Consider the following 19,815-nt stretch of genomic DNA (forward strand, 5'->3'; position numbering starts at 1 on the left):
ACACACACACACACACACACACACACACACACACACACACACACACACACACACACACACACACACAGACATTTTGTGTGCGTGTATGTGTGTGTGTGTGTGTGTGTACATGCAATCTCCCTCCTTTCTTTTTTATCCCAACATTCAGGAAATCTTCCTTCCCCCTCAGATCTCAAAGACCTTTACATTTGAAATCAAAGTAACCACAATTACCAAATATAAAAAATGACTGTTGCTTCTACATTGATAAAGTTTAATCATAAAGTTACTGGTCCCTTTCGCCATGTCAAACATTTGAATTCAGGAGGCTGGATGTTAAGGTTTTTTAGTGAAATCACAACATCTCTAATATTAGTACACCAATGGTAACATCTTATTCTCTTACCTAATTTAAGTACAGCCTTGTAACCAGCGTCGCAGAAGGTGTAACAGGGTGAAACTATTAGTGTTGAACGCAGGCTCTGTCAGCACCAGGTGTCTGTAATTAGCCAATTAAGGGGTTGGCTTTTGTTATTAAAGCTTTGTTGTCCCTCGTTCAGAGGATCACCTTACTATGTGCAGGTTGGCGTGCCTTGGGAGGACGGGTGCGGCAACTGTGGCCTAGACCAAATTGATGATGAGAATGAATCGTAAGTATGTTAATGGAAGTGTGCCTGTAACCACTGGTACCCGTTCCTCTTCTCCCATGGCACACCTCCCTAGATATCTGTTGCTTTTGGTTGTCGAGACAGAAACCATTATATTTACTGAAACTGCCTGACATTGAATACTTGAATACATTGAATGCTTGCCTGTGATGAAGTTGATCTATGATAATGAGCTGTAACATTTGTTGACAAAGTATTGAACGCAAAGCCATAGACATTTCTATCTGAGGACATCTCCTATTACATTGCTTCAGGAGTTGTGAATAAAGCTTATATTTCTGTCTGATATCTGACTGGTTATTCCACTCGCTGATGTAAAGAACCTGTGTATTTTAGATTAGTCCTGAGGACCTCCCCTCATGTATAAAAATCCTGTAGCCGTACTTCTTCACATCTTATTTATGGTTACATTTCTTTACAAAGGTGTGTTCAGAGTGGTGTGATTTACATTGTTACTGTAGGTAGCTAGTATCCTGGTGCCAAAATTTGACTGCAGCACGTCAGCAAATATAATTAGAGGTTTCCGCTATTTATCTAAAGCATACATGCACTGAACAAAAAATATAAACTTAACGTTTGGTTTCATGAGCTGAAATAAAAGATCCCAGACATTTTCCATATGCACAAAAAGTGTATTTCTCTCAAATTTTGTGCACAAGTTTGTTTACATCCCTGTTAGGGAGAATTTCTCATTTGCCAATATAATCCAGCTACCTGACAGGTGTGGCATATCAAGAAACTGATTAAATGTCATCACACAAGTGCACCTTGTGCTGGGGACAACAAAAGGCCACTCTAAAATGTGCCGTTTTGTCACACAACACAATGCCACAGATTTCTCAAGTTGAGGGAGCAAACAATAAGCATGCTGACTGCAGGAATGTCCACCAGAGCTGTTGCCAGATAATTTAATGTTAATATCTCTACCATAAGCAATGTCATTTTAGAGAATTTGGCAGTATGTCTAACCGGCCTCAACCGCAGACCGTGTGTAACAAAGCCAGCCCAGGATCTCCACATCTGGCATCTTCACCTGTGGGCTCGTCTGAGACCAGCCACCAGTCATGCAATGTACTTAAGTAGTACTTTATTTTAAGTTGTGTTTTGGGGTATCTTTACTATTTATATTTTTGACAACTTTTACTTTTACCTCACTACATTTCTAAAGAATATAATGTACCTTTTACTCCAGACATATTCCCTGACACCCAAAAGTACTTGTTACATTTTGAATGCTTAGCAGGACAGGAAAATTGTCAAATTCACGCACTTATCAAGATATTATTCCTGGTCATCCCTACTGCCTCTGATCTGGCGGACTCACTAAACACACATGCTTCGTTTGTAAATGATGTTGGAGTGTGCCCCTGGCTATCCATAAATAAATACAAGTGGCAAGTGGCTCCTGAGTGGCGGAGAGGTCTACAGACCCTGGTTTGTTCCCGGGCTGTTTCACAGTCCCTAATCAAGATAAATGACTATTGTCTGACTGTGATATATTTATTTTTATATATACACTACCGTTCAAAAGTTTGGGGCCACTTAGAATTTTCCTTGTTTTTGAAAGAAAATAAATCTTGTCCATTAAAATGACATCAAATTGATCAGAAATACAGTGTAGACATTGTTAATTTTTTAAATGACTATTGTAGCTGGAAACGGCAGATTAAAAAAAGAAAAAAGAATATCTACATAGGTGTACAGAGGCCCTTATCAGCAACCATCACTGATGTGTTCCAATGGCATGTTGTGCTAGCTAATCCAAGTTTATCATTTTAAAAGGCTAACGGATCATTAGAAAACCCTTTTGCAATTACGTTAGCACAGCTGAAAACTGTTGTGCCTGGCGGGTTGAATTATGATGTTTGACGGGGCGCTGTCCTCAGATAATAGCATGGTTTGCTTTCACCGTAACGGCTTTTGAAATCTGACATGGTGGCTAGATTAACAAGAAGTTAGGCTTTAATTTGGTGTATTGCACTTGTGAATGTATGAAAGTAAAATATTTTTAAATGTTGTGCTCTGCAGTTTCACCGGATGTTGTGGAAACGTTCCGCTAGCGGAACCCCTAGCCCAAACAAGTTAACAAGAAGTTAAGCTTTATTTTGATGTATTACACTTGTGATTTTATGAAAGTTAAATATTTATAATTCTGTAGTTTGAATTTCGCGCTCGGTAATTTCACCAGATGTTGGCCAGGTGGGACGCTACCGTCCCACCAGCCCATAAGAAGTTAAGCTTTTAAATGATATAGGACACTTGTATGTTCATGAATGTTTAATATTACAATTTTGTAATTTGAATTTGGCGTGCTCCAGCTTCACCGGATGTTGGCAATTTTGATCCAGTTAATGGGATCCGTGCGCTAAGAGGCTAAAGTACACCAATAATAAAAAGAGACTTGCTTGGGCCAAGAAACATGAGCTATGGACATTAGACCAGTGGAAATCTGTCCTTTGGTCTGATGAGTCCAAATTTGAGATTTTTGGATCCAACCACCGTGTCTTTGTGAGATGCAGAGAAGGCGAACGGATGATCTTTGCATGTGTGGTTCCCACTGTGAAGCACGGAGGAGGTGGTATGGGTGTGCTTTGCTGATGACACTGTCAGTGATTTATTTAGAATTCAAGGCATACTTAACCAGAATGGCTACCACAGTATTCTGCAGCAACACGCCATCCCATCTGGTTTGCGCTTACTGGGACTATCATTTGTTTTTCAACAGGACAATGACCCAAAACACACCTCCAGGCTGTGTAAGGGCTATTTGACCAAGAAGGAGAGTGAAGGACTGCTGCATCAGATGACCTGGCCTCCACAATCACCCGACCTTAACCTAATTGAGATGGTTTGGGATGAGTTGGACCGCAGAGTGAAGGAAAAGCAGCCAACAAGTGCTCAGCATATGTGGGAACTCCTTCAACACTGTTGGACAGCATTACAGGTGAAGCTGGTTGAGAGAATGTCAAGAGTGTGCAAAGCTTTCATCAAGGCAAAGGGTGGCTACTTTGAAGAATCTAAAATCTAAAATATATTTTGAATTGTTTAACACTTTTTTGGTTACTACATGATTCCAGATGTGTTATTTTGTCATTTTGATGTTGTCACTATTATTCTACAATGTAGAAAATTTAAAAAAATAAAGAAAACCCTTAAATTAATAGGTGTATCCAATCATTTGACTGGTACTGTATATAGCCAGACCTCACCCTGTTTCAACTTAAATTGTCCAAGATGATCTAGCTTGATAAACATTGCAGACAATTCCAATTGGTTCTAGCTTTTCAGACTTCCTGGTAGTTTGGCATGAGCAAAAGTTATCTTTCTAAAATTGAGCATTTTTTATCAGAGATGTTTTAGTCAAAATGCTATTTTACAATCAGAATCAGAATGACTGTTCTGGACGTTTTTACGTTTGTAACGGTGACTAGACCTAATGGCTGAGAACTCAATGAATGCATGCTACCAGTAACTATAACCTGCACATCACTGACATGCTTGTCTCTCCTGACGTGGAGGCTTACACTAGTAAATGCCTTGTATAACTTTAATCAGTTATTTGGACTAAAACAACTGATTGTTGCGCCAACCCGAGTGTGTACTGACAGTAAATCAACTTTGGATTTGATTATTGTATCAGACCAAGGGAACGTCTGTCAGTCAGGAGTCTTAAATATTGGTTTTAGTGATCATATCGTAACCTACTGTACCCGTAAGAAATGCAAAATGCTACTTGAGCCTGGTAATAACTACATGAAAGTATGGTCTATGAAACAATTCTCAAAGGAACGTTTTGTAGAAGTAGTTGGAATTTGTACTAAACTGTGATGATGTTGATCAAGGTCAGGGAAATGGATCACTTCCGAGATCTTAGAACTCATAACGAAAAGGGATCGCTACCTGGCCAGATTCAGAAGGACAAATCTACAACAAGATGATGATGGTTATATTAATTAACTGTAGAAACCAGGCAAGATAGGAAATGGATAAGGCCAAATCCCAACATTACATAGAAGCTGTTAATGACAACTTACATCAGCCTCGTTAACTGTGGAACATTTTGAAGGACATTGGCTCAACAGCTCCCCATAAGGTAAAATCCTATAGTATTGGCCTGGATATTGATGCAGTTTATGTGTTGACCAGGCAAAGGTTGCAAATTATTTTACCATATTCTTTACCACTATAGCCTCATCTATAGCCTCATCTCTGGTTAACCTGTTGGGTCTAGGGGGCAGCATTTGCACGTCTGGATAAAAAAAATGTACCCGATTTAATCTGGTTACTAATCCTACCCAGTAACTAGAATATGCATATACTTATTATATATGGATAGAAAACACTCTAAAGTTTCCAAAACTGTTTGAATGGTGTCTGTGAGTATAACAGAACTCATTTGGCAGGCAAAACCCTGAGACATTTTCTGACAGGAAGTGGATACCTGATGTGTTGTATTGACTTTAAACCTCTCCCATTGAAAAACACAGGGGTTTAGGAATATTTTGGCACTTCCTATTGCTTCCACTAGATGTCACCAGCCTTTACAAAGTGTTTTGAGTCTTCTGGAGGGAGATCTGACCGAACAAGAGCCATGGAACGGTGATGTCCCATTAGACACCTGGCGCGCTACTTCATGTTGGGTACCCTCGTTCCAATACGTTATAAAAGGCTATGCATTCGTCCACCTTGAATATTATTCATGTTCTGGTTAAAAAAGGCCCTAATGATTTATGCTATACAACGTTTGACATGTTTGAACGAACGGAAATATATTTTTTCCCCTCGTTCATGACGAGAAGTCCGGCTGGCTTACATCATGTGCTAACGAGACGGAGATTTTTGGACATAAATGATGAGCTTTTTTGAACAAAACTACATTCGTTATGGACCTGTGATACCTGGAAGTGACATCTGATGAAGAGAATCAAAGGTAATGGATTATTTACATAGTATTTTCGATTTTAGATCTCCCCAACATGACGTCTAGTCTGTATCGCAACGCGTATTTTTCTGGGCACAGTGCTCAGATTATTGCAAAGTGTGATTTCCCAGTAAGGTTATTTTTAAATCTGGCAAGTTGATTGCGTTCAAAAGATGTAAATCTATAATTCTTTAAATGACAATATAATATTTTACCAATGTTTTCTAATTTTAATTATTTAATTTCTGACGCTGACTTGACTGCCGGTTATTGGAGGGAAACGATTTCCTCAACATCAATGCCATAGTAAAACGCTGTTTTTGTATATAAATATGAACTTGATAGAACTAAAAATGCATGCATTGTCTAACATAATGTCCTAGGAGTGTCATCTGATGGAGATTGTAAAAGGTTAGTGTATCATTTTAGCTGGTTTTATGGTTTTGGTGACCCTGTCTTTGACTTGACAAAACATTACACACAACTCTTGTAAATGTACTGTCCTAACATACTCTAAATTTATGCTTTCGCCGTAAAACCTTTTTGAAATCGTAAAACGTGGTTAGATTAAGGAGATGTTTATCTTTCAAATGGTGTAACATAGTTGTATTTTTGAAAAATTTGAATTTTGACATTTATTTGGATTCAAATTTGCCGCTCTTGAAATGCACCTGCTGTTGATGGAGTGCACCACAGGTGGCACGCTAGCGTCCCACCTAGCCCCAAGAGGTTAAGAAGTTACCCACCTTGTCTGGACACTATGGCCAGTCTTTCATTAACAACTTTTACCATAGAAAAGATATCATAAATTATTTGTTTGAGTTGTGCATGGTTACAGAGGACAAAGTATCCAATCTAATATGCTTAATGAGCACAAACAAAGCAACTGGGCTGGATAATCTTCCTGCAAGATTCATAAAGCATAGTGCTTGTGTCACTGCTAAAATCATAACACATATTGTAAACCTTTCTGTTAGTAGTGGTACATTTCCCAATGATCTCAAAACAGCCCGGGTGGTTCCACTCCACAAGAAGAGCAGTAAAACAAATGTAGGAAACTACAGGCTGTACTTGTGTCAATCCTCAGCACCTTATCCAAAGTTGTTGAGAGGTTAGTTTTTAATGAACTTGAGGGATACCTTCTCGAGCACAAACTTCTTCATGAACTCCAATCTGGCTTTAGAACAGCTCATTCCACTGTTACTTGCCTTATCCACCTTTTTGACCACATCAAGCAGGAAAGTGGGAAGAGGAACTATACAGATAGGGTCATGTTAGACTTGCAGAAAGCTTTTGACACTGTGGACCATGATATTATCCTGATGAAACTGAAAGGTATGGGTCTAAATGATGTAGCAGTGAATTGGTTTAGGTCTTATCTGACTAACATAACACAAGTATGTAATGTTGGTGATGTTCTGTCAGAGGCCAAAGAAATATCCTGTGGAGTACCGCAGGGATACATTTTAGGGCCTCTCTTATTTGTTATATATGTTAATGATATGCCAGATACAGTAAAGTGCCATCTTATGCTTTATGCTGATGATTCAGCCATACTGGTATTAGGAAAGGATATCGTTTACATAGAGGAGACCCTGAGTAAGGACTTGCATTTTGTTAGAGATTGGTTAACTGACAACAAATTGTCGCTACATTTGGGAAAAACTGAGTTGATTTTGTTTGGAACAAAACGTAGATTGCTTAGGGCTGACAAGATAAAGGTAAACTGTGCAGGCAAGAAGATTGTATCTAAAACAAGTGTAACTTATCTTGGTGTGTCCCTAGATCAATCCATTTCTGGAGACCTGATTGCTGCTGAAATTCTTTCTAAAATGGCGACCAAATTGACATGTTTATATCGTAACACCAGATCAAAGTTAAGACACTTCTTGTCTCAACCTTGATTCAGTGTCATTTTGATTATGCCTGCTCTGCTTGGTATAGTGGGCTATCAAAAAAGAGAATGCAGGTCATGCAAAATAATGCTATCAGGTATATGCTGAATGTCTCCTCCAGGACCCACACAGGAGTTCCGGGAGGTGGGCTTGTTGCCTTTGGATTCCAGAGTGAACCAACTTAAACTTAATTATATGTTTGACATCTTAAATGATCGTGCCCCAGGTTATTTGAATAACCATATTGATATGGTCTATAACCAACACAGTTACAATACCAGAGCTAGTGCTATGTCTTGTAAAATCCCAAGAGTAAACAGTACTGCGGGGAGCACGTTTTTCTATACATGGATTTGTCTATGGAATAGCCTCCCCCTGGAGACCAAGCAAAGCAAAAGTAGAAATTGCTTTAAACAGTAGGCAAAGGTTTTCATTTGGACAATGTTCTCTGAGTAAGAGAAACCATTCCACTGCCCTTGTGCCCCCCTACTGCTGGTCAGGTGTATTTATTTGAATGATACTGTACTGTAGGTATGATGTGCAATGAATAGATTGTTTTAATGTGAAATGAATATGGTTGATTTTTAAGGTTAGGGAGAAGTGCGGCAAATAGTGCCACTTTTTAGGATGTCAAAATAAATTAATGTATTCATGGTTGTTTGAAATTTTGTCTTGCCTTTTAATCATTGTGTGTTATTGTTTTTACCATCAAGGTCCACTTTGGAAACAAGCATTTTAATAATACTTTCAAGTGGGTCCACAATGTACATTTTGTTGTATACTCCAAAGAATAAAAAAAATAAACGTCCTCTCACTGTCAACTGCGTTTATTTTCAGCAAACTTAACGTGTAAATATTTGTATGAACATAACAAGATTCAACAACTGAGACATAAACTGAAAAAGTTCCACAGACATGTAACTAACAGAAATGGAATAATGTGTCCAAGAAACAAAGGAGGGGGGGTGGGGTGGTCAAAATCAAAAGCAACAGTCAGTATCTGGTGTGGCCACCAGCTGGATTAAGTACTGCAGCGCATTCCCTCCTCATGGACTGCACCAGATTTGCCAGTTCTTGCTGTGAGATGTTACCCCACTCTTCCACCAAGGCACCTGCAAGTTCCTTGCCATTTCTGGGGTGAATGGCCCTAGCCCTCACCCTCTAATCCAACAGGTCCCAGACATGCTCAATGGAATTGAGATCCAGGCTCTTCGCTGGCCATGGCAGAACACTGACATTCCTGTCTTGCAGGAAATCATGCACAGAACGAGTAGTATGGCTGGCGACATTGTCATGCAGGAGGGTCATGTCAGGATGAGCCTGCAGGAAGCGTACCACATAAGGGAGGAGGATGTCTTCCCTCTAACGCATAGTGTTGAGATTGCCTGCAATGACAACAAGCTCAGCCCGATGATGCTGTGACACCCCGCCCCAGACCATGATGGACCCTCCACCTCCAAATCGAGCCCACTCCAGAGTACAGGCCTTGGTGTAACGCTCATTCCTTCAACAATAAATGCAAATCTGACCATCAGAGAATCCGTCCATGAGACAAAACCGCGACTCGTCCGTGAAGAGTACTTTTTGCCAGTCTTGTCTGGTCCAGCGACGGTGGGTTTGTGCCCATAGGCGACGTAGTTGCCAGTGATGTCTGGTGAGGACCTGCCTTACAACAGGCCTACAAGCCCTCAGTCCAGCCTCTCTCAGCCTATTGCGGACAGTCTGAGCACTGATGGAGGGATTGTGCGTTCCTGGTATAACTCGGGCAGTTGTTGTTGCCATCCTGTACCTGTTCTGCAGGTGTGATGTTTGGATGTACCGATCCTGTGCAGGTGTTGTTACACGTGGTCGGCCACTGTGAGGACGATCAGCTGTCCATCCTGTCTCCCCGTAGCGCTGTCTTAGGCGTCTCACAGTACGGACATTGCAATGTATTGCCTTGGCTACATCTGCAGTCCTCCTGCCTCCTGGCAGCATGCCTAAGGCACTTTCATGCAGATGAGCAGGAACCCTGGGCATCTTCCTTTTGGTATTTTTCAGAGTCAGTAGAAAGGCCTCTTTAATGTCCTAAGTTTTCATAACTGTGACCTTAATTGCATACCGTCTGTAAGCTGTTAGTGTCTTAACGACCGTTCCACAGGTGCATGTTCATTAGTTGTTTATGGTTAATTGAACAAGCATGGGAAACAGTGTTTAAACCCTTTACAATGAAGATCTGTGAAGTTATTTGGATTTTTACGAATTATCTTTGAAAGACAGGGTCCTGAATAAGGGACGTTTCATTTTTTGCTGAGTTTATATGTCTGTTTCCCAAAATAAATTCAATTCAAAAGACAATTGGGCTAGGGGGTACAATATCACATTACACAAGGACCTTAAGGGGCATACACACATTTATCATTCTGGCAGCTTTTTTGTTGGCAGGGTATTTAAATTTCCCAAAATAAATTAAATTCATACTGTCATTTTGTAGTCCAGGTAGCCTAGCGGTTAAGCATGTTGGGCCAGTAACTGAAAGGTCACTGGTTCAAGTCCCAGTGCAGACTAGATGAAAAATGTGTTGTACCCTTGAGCAAGGCACTTAACCCTAATAGCTCCTGTAAGTTATCTGCTAAATTATTAAAATGTACACAGCCATCTGGTTTACTTGTTAACATGAGACTTCACCATGTGAAGAGGAAGTCTCCTAACTCACCATTACAAAGAAATATGTTGCAATATGTTGATGATGGCCATAGTCACTACAACTTGCTAAATACCAACAGGTTGTGGTTTCTAAGTAATTCTGTATCATTCTATGTCAACATCACAGTGTTTCTACACTTCAGAATAATACCTTATTTGAACCAAATAGAAATTGTTTGCTAGCTACGCGGTTAGCTACATATGCGGTTCTGCTATCACAACTGCATATGTAGCCAATACATTTGACAATGACTACAAAATATTGCCAACCTGCTTGCATATTTTTAGTTATCTACTTTCTCAACATTCAATATCACATGTAATTGCCCCACAACAGAATAGCTGTAATCTTAAAAAAACAAAAAACAATTGGACTGGTCTGGTGTATCACAGAATTTATGGAGGACGCAGCAATAACTTGTGGCAGGAGATCTATAGACCGATCCATGTCCCATGGGCTATAAACAGTGCCTCCATGTATGCAGTTAACCTCTTGAATGTAAACTCTCTGAAATTGGGGAGGCACGTGGTTCCGGTACCTGTTCCAACCAACATGTTTGCTTATAAATCCATCTGTGGACAACGTACACTGATCGATAGTCCTAGTTCGCCCCTTCCAATTTCCCAGTGGGAATTGAGAACACCTCAGCAATTTATAACTATTTTTACCAGAAAGGTGAGATTGTAGTCTTTCTGGCAGTATAAGCATGGCTAGTTATTGCTTATGGCCCTCTCAAGAAATATAATTACTTTTGGAGTATGTCTATTTAGGAGGAAATCTACATTTTGCCATTATCATTCAAGCGGTTATTAACTGCTGCTGTGGTCTACTGTACCTTTTGAATAGCATTCTTGAAAGATAAACCGGCCACTCAGCTTGTGGACATTCAGGTAAAAAAATAAATAATAATAACAACTCTAATATTAAACATGAACTTTCATGTGGGGATAGTGTGTATGTACTTCTTAGTGTGTATGTACTTCTCACAATATGCATAGCAATGCATAGGCCTCAATGTAACGCTACATACGATTTAAATAAAACAATATTTTAAAAAAATGGACAGGGCCAAGGATATTATGGATCATAATCACTACTTGCTGCAATGGTAATATGACTTGCAGATGATATCTCTACTTGTACTTCCCCAAATGTCTCTTTAAAAGGGCTAACATTTCGAATGAAAAGACACCTGCACTTTCTGCTTGAAGAAACACTTCAAGGAAGACACGCATCAGTTTCTCTCCTCTGAATTTGGTGAGGGTCTTTATGATTTTATAAGAACTTTTAACTATTGTCTTAAAAAAAGAGAGACATATTAACAGGGTTATGCCTCAAAAAGTATAAATTAATGGCCGGGATTCAATCCAATCGCGAATTTGGACAATGCACCATTTAAAAGTAATTTCCGATTGAGCCGACATAGGACTGTGGCCTCTGCGAACACAGAAACATTGCCTTTAAAACGTGCATTGCAGAAAAAGCGCGATCAGATTAAATCCTGGCCTAAAATGTTTTCATTTGTTGTTGGCAAAAAACATTGTAGTATTTAAATAACAATTATATCTATATCCTACATTAATCTGTAACGCTGTGGGTTTTCCTGAGTAGTACACTTTTTGATATAATTCTGTTTATAGGAAGAACTGCAGTAGAAGGCCAAAAGACCATCAAGATCTTCTATCCATCATCATGGGAGTCGTAACTGTGTCTGTTCTTGCCTGTCTCCTCCTCACCCTTCTGGGAACTGGAGCCCTCCCCCACAATCCTCATTGTAAGTGACAACCAATCCCACTTGAATCCAGTTAATTTTGAATATCTTTTTTTTCTCTTCTATTTGTTGTTCTAAGTGATTAGTAGTAGTTAGGTTTCAAGCTTGCAGGGATTTCAAATAAAAAATACATTCTCTCCAGATGTCTGTCCAAGTGGATATACTGGACCAGACAGTGCAATACCCCATTGCTACAGAATGGTTAATAAACAAATGGGATGGCAGCAAGCACTGGTAAGTGTCCCACCTGCAGTGCATCTAACAACACTTCCATTTACAGTGACGGTGTAAAAGAGAATATAAAATAACTTAAACTTCCAATTAAAATGACCTTATTTTTATTACACTGACACTAACTTACAGGCAGATCAGTGGCAAGTAACATTCTGTATTTCATATTACGGTAGACCTACTGCAATATAAATACTAGGGCTGTCAGAGTAAATCAGTTAACTCATTTTCACTTTTTGTAATTTTTATGCACTAAAGTTTTAATTGTGATTAATCATATTGTTTAAAAGCGTTCGAAATACAGTGAAAACATCCAAAATACAGAATCTATACAGCAAAGAAATGCTACCTTATTCGGAATGAATGGATTAATTAAATTAATTGGGGGGAGGGGGTTGTATTTAACAGTCTTTTACTGTAATTACCAGGGATTGGCGCAAGCAAACCTAAAAGTGGCAATGTGTTTTCCAATGAAATGCAGCAATGCATTTATTTTGAATGTTTTTCATATTTTGAAAAGTTATTTTGATCTATTTCATCCATAGCCACTTTTTGTTATTCATGTTGTGTTTCTGCAATACTTAGGCTGCGACTACACAGGCAGCACAATTCTGATATTTTTTCACTAATTTATCTTTGACCAATCAGATCACTGCTGAAAAAGATCTGATGTGAAAAAATCTGATGTAATTGGTCAAAATACCAATTAGTGGAAAAAAGATAAAGGCTGAGACATTTCACTGTTGATAATACCCAAATTACCATATAAATTACAGTTTTCCGTTAGTGTACCACTACTGATCAAATGTCTACATAGTCAAGGCTTGTAAAAGAAATCAATTAAAATATGGATGTTTCTTCATAAAGGATTACTGCAACAGCGATAGGGGTACCCTAGCTGCTGTCCACAGCGTTGAAGAATACCAGCTTCTCCTTTCCATGGTGAAGCAGACCCAGAGTATCTCTGCTTATGCCTGGGTAGGACTGAATGATCTGGAGCAGGTAAAACAATCCTTAAGACTCATGTAGCACTTACCAAGGTCTTATTTCACATCTCTTTTATTTGGACATTTGATAAGTTACTACTGCCCTTCAAGAAGATGTTGATAACCTTGAAATGTTCTCCCTGACAGGAAGGGACTTATGTGTGGACTGATGGGTCATCCGTGGATTGGTTCTGGTCCAAAAGTGCCATAGCTCAGCAGTGGGGAGATGAAGACTGTGTGGCACTGAACTCTTATGCAGGTCAGTAAACTTTAAAAATTCACAGTAACGTATGATATGATATTTGTAATTTTCCATATTTGTCTCATTGAGCGAAGTGCTGTCGTTATTTCTCTGTTGCCTTCCACTGAGACTAACATGGACATTGTCCTCTACAGGGGCTGAGGGCTTCGATGACATCAAGTGTGACAGTGGCTGTACCTTTGTCTGCATGAGATTTGCTACGGGTGGAGTAGCCTAAGATGGCAGAGGAGTCCAACACCATCCACACAGTGTGCGAGTGTAAAGGGATTCGCCAACATACTCTGATTTTCTTTTCTGCTATCGCATGTAAACTCCTTTGCTTTGATTGAGGACCGGTTGAATACTTGAAAACAATATGATAAAAAGTGACCTAATGGCAATTACACTGTCTTTGGTTGCCATTGTCAATTGTTACATTTATTGTCGGGTTGATTCTACAATTGCATTTTCTCTCATGTTTTCTGTACTTTACTAGCCTTAAGCTACCAACCATCGAGGCACCCAAGGTTTTATCCACAAACAAACTAACTCACAACCGACCATTATCTAAGAACACAAACATGATAATGTTGAATGTACAGGGGAAATTAGTCTCAGCACATTTTTAATGGTTTGACTCTTATGGAATATTGAAAGAATTGGTGGAATTGTGTGATCCTGATTATCCGTCTTTGAATAAAACCTTTCAGCAGCACCCATTCTCAGGCATGGTCAATCTATTTTACATAGCATTTTCTATGTGATAGCTTGATTGATAGGTTTCTGGTACCTTGTACCATGTGTGAGACATCAAGGAGGTGATACTAACATCACATGGCGGTCGGTGCCCTTTAAGATGAGAGAGGAAGATATTTTTTTTATGAGCATGGCCTTATTTCTATTACACCATATTGGATGACTGTCATTCATATTCCATTCACCCAGCTCAATGGAACATCGATAGATTTAGCCTACTAGCCACATGATACTTGAATTTCCCCTATAACCATCATGAGGTTGCTACAACGTAGTCTATGAATGAATGTTTAAAACGTAGGTGCACACAGGTCCAGAGAAAGATTTGAGGTGACAGACAGACATGGACAGACCATGACATATTCAATACCGCCTTGCACACTCTTGCCTGTATCTAGCTGATCTAGGGTGTAATCATTAGTTCTATTGGACAAATTCAGGTATGTTTATAACCGTTTCATTACGCTTTCTTCCATTCAAAAACATTTTTCAACCGAATTGGCGGAATAGATACATCCCTGACCACAAGCAAACAGTTCACTTTCATAACAAGACACACAGCTTGTTGTATTCCTTCTCACATCTACAAGAAACAAACAGCTCGTTGTATTCCTTCTCGCAAACAACTTTTCCTTCTCTCCCCTCTTCCTTCACTTGTGGACTTCAATGCACAACACATCAGCTGTCTGTGACCAGGCGAAAAAAAACCACTCCAAGCCAAACCTTCCTATCATAACAGCTACACACAGCCTACATCGTTGTCACCATATTAGCTAAAGTAACGTCATAGTCAACATACTGTAGCTAATGGAACTAACGTGTTAGCTAGTAAACCCGCTATAATCATGCAGTACAGTCAGTAAACAAATAGCAGTTACAACGGCGGGCCTGGTAGGCAATAAATTAGAAAAACTAAATTAAACTAACTAGCTTACCATGACTTGGAAAAGTTACAGTGTTGGATAGTCACAGCCAGCTAGCTACCATGGTATCCCTCTCTGTTTGAGTAGGCTAAACTAGCTAACTGCATTTGCTACCTATGTAAATAACATTTAAAGTAATTAAAATATATATATAGCTAGCTCTCTATCTCTTGTTACTCCTTAATTTTTAAAAGAAATTGTTCAAAACTGTTCAACTATTGTCTTTCTCTTTGAGTCAACTACTCACCACATTTTATACACTGCAGTGCTAGCTAGCTGTAGCTTATGCTTTCAGTACTAGATTCATTCTCTGATCCGTTCATTGGTTGGACAACATGTCAGTTCATGCTGTAAGAGCTCTGATAGGTTGGAGGATGTCCTATGGAAGTTTTTATAATTACTGTGGAAGTCTATGGAAGGGGTGAGAACCATGAGCGTCACAGGTTTTGTATTGAATCAATGTACTCAGATGAGGACGGAAGCTAGCTGTCCTCCGGCTACACCATGGTGCTACCCTACAGAATGCTGTTGAAGCTACTGTAGACCTTTATTGCAAAACAGTGTGTTTGAATCATTTATTTGGTGACGTGAATATATTTAGTATAGTTTTATCTAAAAAGGATAACTTTTTTATTTTTTATGAAATCCTCTGAGGATTCTCCACTGGATGACATATAGCACCTTGCTGTAGTTGAGACCGGTCTGCTCACTCCCCAACGTGCACAGCTCACCACGCTAACTTCATTCAATGACTAAGCACAAAACCAGATACATAGAAACAACAGTGTAAAGTGAAGCATATTTTCCAAAGTGAACTTTCCAGACACATTTATTGGGCTGATAACATTACTCAAACACAGTGTAAGACCATTGTAAGCAATAAAACAGGCTTCAGCTCAGAACTGCTTCCACAATTCAAAGTGCACCAAGCGTTTGAAGGTCCATTGCAGCCGGTGTTAATCTCAATATCAAATCATTTCTGGATAACAATTAAGTACCTTACTGTGATTATTTTCAATTAAAATGGCCAAAAATAAACAAAAATAGCTTCTTAGCAAAGGGCAATTTCTCAAGCAAGAATTTTGCTAGACCTGTCTGGGATTGGTCTGATTGGGGAGGGTAAAAGGGACAATTAGTTGTTATTCTCTGAGAGGTTTGGAACTCTTTCAGTGTATTAACTAATTTACTGCATGGTGATGTCACCGTGGAAGGCCGAAACTCCATCCCACCAAAACAGGCTGAAATTTCAGGCGGTCTTTTCAAACAGCTCTTACACTAAAAGGGCATTATCATAATTTTCACAATTTCACAGTATTATTCCAACCTCATAGTATGGATATATAAAACACAAGAAATCACATTTTTGACTGCACTGGGCCTTTAAAATACTCATCTTTTTTTATCCTCTTAATATATCTTTTAAAATGTTTATTTGTATTTTTCTTTACATATTCAGTTTTTCAGCAGTACTGATAATTATACTATATACAACAAAGGCCAAGACACTCATCGGTTCATCAGTTAGACAGAAGATCCTTTCCCGTTGTTCCTTTCATAATGACCTACTATCACAAGGCAAGAATGTAAGGTCTAGCTCTCTTGGGTTGTTGCAGTCGGCATGCCTTGTAGGTGACGGTGATGACGATGCAGCTATGAGCCTTGAAGACCTTCTCTGTCTAAACCACTAGGGGCATTGTCTTGATAAGTCCTTAAGATCTCATTGGTAGCAAGGTGTCTATGTACAAAGGCTAAAAGTCCCAATCAGTCCTACTGAGTCCGTGTGAAGAAGAGGCTGTATGAAATAAATGCTTCAGTGTTTTTGTACGTTTTAAACATTTTGTTATCTCCCAAAAAAGTATCAGTATCAAAACAGGTTTCATAATAGATATATTTGTACTGGACGTGTCAGTTAGTATGTGTTGGAATTCAAATAGTTCTTGATGTACGTATGAAAAGTAGTAGTCTCTTTGCAAAGCAACACAAAGTCTTTTACTTGATAATGTTCAGTTTCTTTTTTTCTCTTTTTACATGAAATAATCTTAGATGAGATGCAGCCTTGGTGCGGTTTCCAGTTGTTTCCTTCCTTCCTTCTTTCCTTCCTTCCTTCTCTCTCTCTCTCTCTCTCTCTCTCTCTCTCTCTCATATCCCCCTCCTGTCTCTGTCATTGTGTCTTATTTCTGTGCTCACCCAAGAGACACTACTTTAGCAGCCACTCATTCACTGGAAGAGAGGAGAGGGACAGGGTGAGAAGAACACTACTTTCTATGCACATGCACGTTTAGCACGGAGCCCCTTTCTATCCTGCAGCATCTATAACATTCATTTTAACATGGCAATACATTGTTAGGATTGAGACAGAATGCATTGAACATAGCGATATGGTGCTGTGGTGTCCATGTTAATATTAGCAATGTACGCTAAATAACAACATTTCTACAGTATCTGTTAGTTAGCATTCTGTTAGCATCCCAATATATACACTGCTCAAAAAAATAAAGGGAACACATAAACAACACAATGTAACTCCAAGTCAATCACACTTCTGTGAAATCAAACTGTCCACTTAGGAAGCAACACTGATTGACAATAAATTTCACATGCTGTTGTGCAAATGGAGTAGACAACAGGTGGAAATTATAGGCAATTAGCAAGACACCCCCAATAAAGGAGTGGTTCTGCAGGTGGAGACTACAGACCACTTCTCAGTTCCTATGCTTCCTGGCTGATGTTTTGGTCACTTTTGAATGCTGGCGGTGCTTTCACTCTAGTGGTAGCATGAGACGGAGTCTACAACCCACACAAGTGGCTCAGGTAGTGCAGCTCATCCAGGATGGCACATCAATGCGAGCTGTGGCAAGAAGGTTTGCTGTGTCTGTCAGCGTAGTGTCCAGAGCATGGAGGCACTACCAGGAGACAGGCCAGTACATCAGGAGACGTGGAGGAGGCCGTAGGAGGGCAACAACCCAGCAGCAGGACCGCTACCTCCGCATTTGTGCAAGGAGGAGCAGGAGAAGCACTGCCAGAGCCCTGCAAAATGACCTCCAGCAGGCCACAAATGTGCATGTTAAGGCTCAAACGGTCAGAAACAGACTCCTTGAGGGTGGTATGAGGGCCCGACGTCCACAGGTGGGGGTTGTGCTTACAGCCCAACACCGTGCAGGACGTTTGACATTTGCCAGAGAACACCAAGATTGGCAAATTCGCCACTGGCGCCCTGTGCTCTTCACAGATGAAAGCAGGTTCACACTGAGCACATGTGACAGACGTGACAGTCTGGAGACGCCGTGGAGAGCGTTCTGCTGCCTGCAACATCCTCCAGCATGACCGGTTTGGCAGTGGGTCAGTCATGGTGTGGGGTGGGGTGGCATTTCTTTGGGGAGCCGCACAGCCCTCCATGTGCTCGCCAGAGGTAGCCTGACTGCCATTAGGTACCGAGATGAGATCCTCAGACCACTTGTGAGACCATATGCTGGTGCGGTTGGCCCTGGGTTCCCCCTAATGCAAGACAATGCTAGACCTCATGTGGCTGGAGTGTGTCAGCAGTTCCTGCAAGAGGAAGGCATTGATGCTATGGACTGGCCTGCCCGTTCCCCAGACCTGAATCCAATTGAGCACATCATGTCTCGCTCCATCCACCAACGCCACGTTTCACCACAGACTGTCCAGGAGTTGGCGGATGCTTTAGTCCAGGTCTGGGAGGAGATCCCTCAGGAGACCATCCGCCACCTCATCAGGAGCATGCCCAGGCGTTGTAGGGAGGTCATACAGGCACGTGGAGGCCACACACACTACTGAGCCTCATTTTGACTTGTTTTAAGGACATTACATCAAAGTTGGATCAGCCTGTAGTGTGGTTTTCCACTTTAATTTTGAGTGTGACTCCAAATCCAGACCTCCATGGGTTGATAAATTGGATTTCCATTGATTCTTTTTGTGTGATTTTGTTGTCAGCACATTCAACTATGTAAAGAAAAAAGTATTTAATAAGATTATTTCTTTCATTCAGATCTAGGATGTGTTGTTTAAGTGTTCCCTTTATTTTTTTGAGCAGTATATTTCCCATTCAATTAGCCCACTGACACCTAGCTATGAGGGGGTTGACTTTCCCCTGCCTTCAAGGTTTAACCCTAGATTAACATGTACAACTAGTGTAATTAAAGACAAGAGACAACCCTGCTGCTATTGTGCTGCTTCTGTTTACTCTCTGGGGGCTGGTTGGAGAGGTAGAGTACCACATACTGTGTGTGTGTGTGTGTGTGTGTGGGGGGGTAAGCCTGATTATGTGTGGGTGCACACATTCTTCACATTCTTGTGTGTGTCTGTGTGTGTGTGTGTGTGTGTGTGTGTGTGTGTGTGTGTGTGTGTGTGTCTGTCTGTCTGTCTGTCTGTCTGTCTGTCTGTGTGTCTGTGTGTGTGTGTGTGTATGTGTTTCAATCTCTCAACAACTGCTGCACAGAATAAGAATTTCATCAGAGAGCGAGAGGATAAGAGAACAGAACAGTCTGGCTACAGTACAGTAGATCCTGGAAGAAGAATACAATGAATAATGGGGGTTTACCTCTTGCCCTCACTGTATATACGCTTCAGGGGTAAAATTCACATTTTGTGCAGCAGTTGCCCAGATATATTGGCTGAAACAGAGGAGAGGAGATGATAAACAGACTGCATGCGAGTCCCTGAATCACACTGAGATGCTGAGTTGTCTTTGTAGTTATGAAGTAGTTTGGCCCACAATCTCAGATGCCGTTTGGAAATATT

At 40.3% G+C, this 19,815-nt stretch overlaps 2 protein-coding genes across 3 annotated transcripts in view; one reads left to right on the forward strand and one right to left on the reverse strand.

Annotated features, from left to right (window-relative positions):
- The first annotated feature begins 11,319 nt into the window (after positions 1 to 11,319).
- Positions 11,320 to 14,093, forward strand: LOC106578890 (C-type lectin domain family 4 member M). Its single transcript, XM_014158126.1, has 6 exons — positions 11,320 to 11,406; positions 11,790 to 11,923; positions 12,063 to 12,154; positions 13,019 to 13,153; positions 13,285 to 13,396; positions 13,534 to 14,093. The coding sequence occupies exons 2-6, from the start codon at positions 11,842 to 11,844 to the stop codon at positions 13,614 to 13,616; spliced, it is 504 nt and encodes a 167-aa protein (XP_014013601.1). The 5' UTR covers positions 11,320 to 11,406; positions 11,790 to 11,841; the 3' UTR covers positions 13,617 to 14,093.
- Positions 14,094 to 15,868: 1,775 nt separating this feature from the next.
- Positions 15,869 to 19,815, reverse strand: part of LOC106578887 (carbonic anhydrase-related protein 10) — a 330,090-nt gene continuing 326,143 nt past the window's right edge. The window contains exons 9-10 of one of the 2 annotated variants that reach the window (XM_014158122.3): positions 19,616 to 19,688; positions 15,869 to 17,277 (exon numbers count right to left, since the gene is read on the reverse strand). In XM_014158122.3, the coding sequence (XP_014013597.1) occupies positions 19,654 to 19,688 (35 nt within the window). In that variant the 3' untranslated portion in view covers positions 15,869 to 17,277; positions 19,616 to 19,653. The remainder of the gene's footprint in view (positions 17,278 to 19,615; positions 19,689 to 19,815) is intronic. The other variant, XM_014158123.3, reaches the window with a different exon arrangement.

This window comes from Salmo salar, chromosome 19, assembly GCF_965601325.2.
Source record: "Salmo salar chromosome 19, fSalSal1, whole genome shotgun sequence".
NCBI classification, from domain to species: Eukaryota; Metazoa; Chordata; class Actinopteri; order Salmoniformes; family Salmonidae; genus Salmo; species Salmo salar.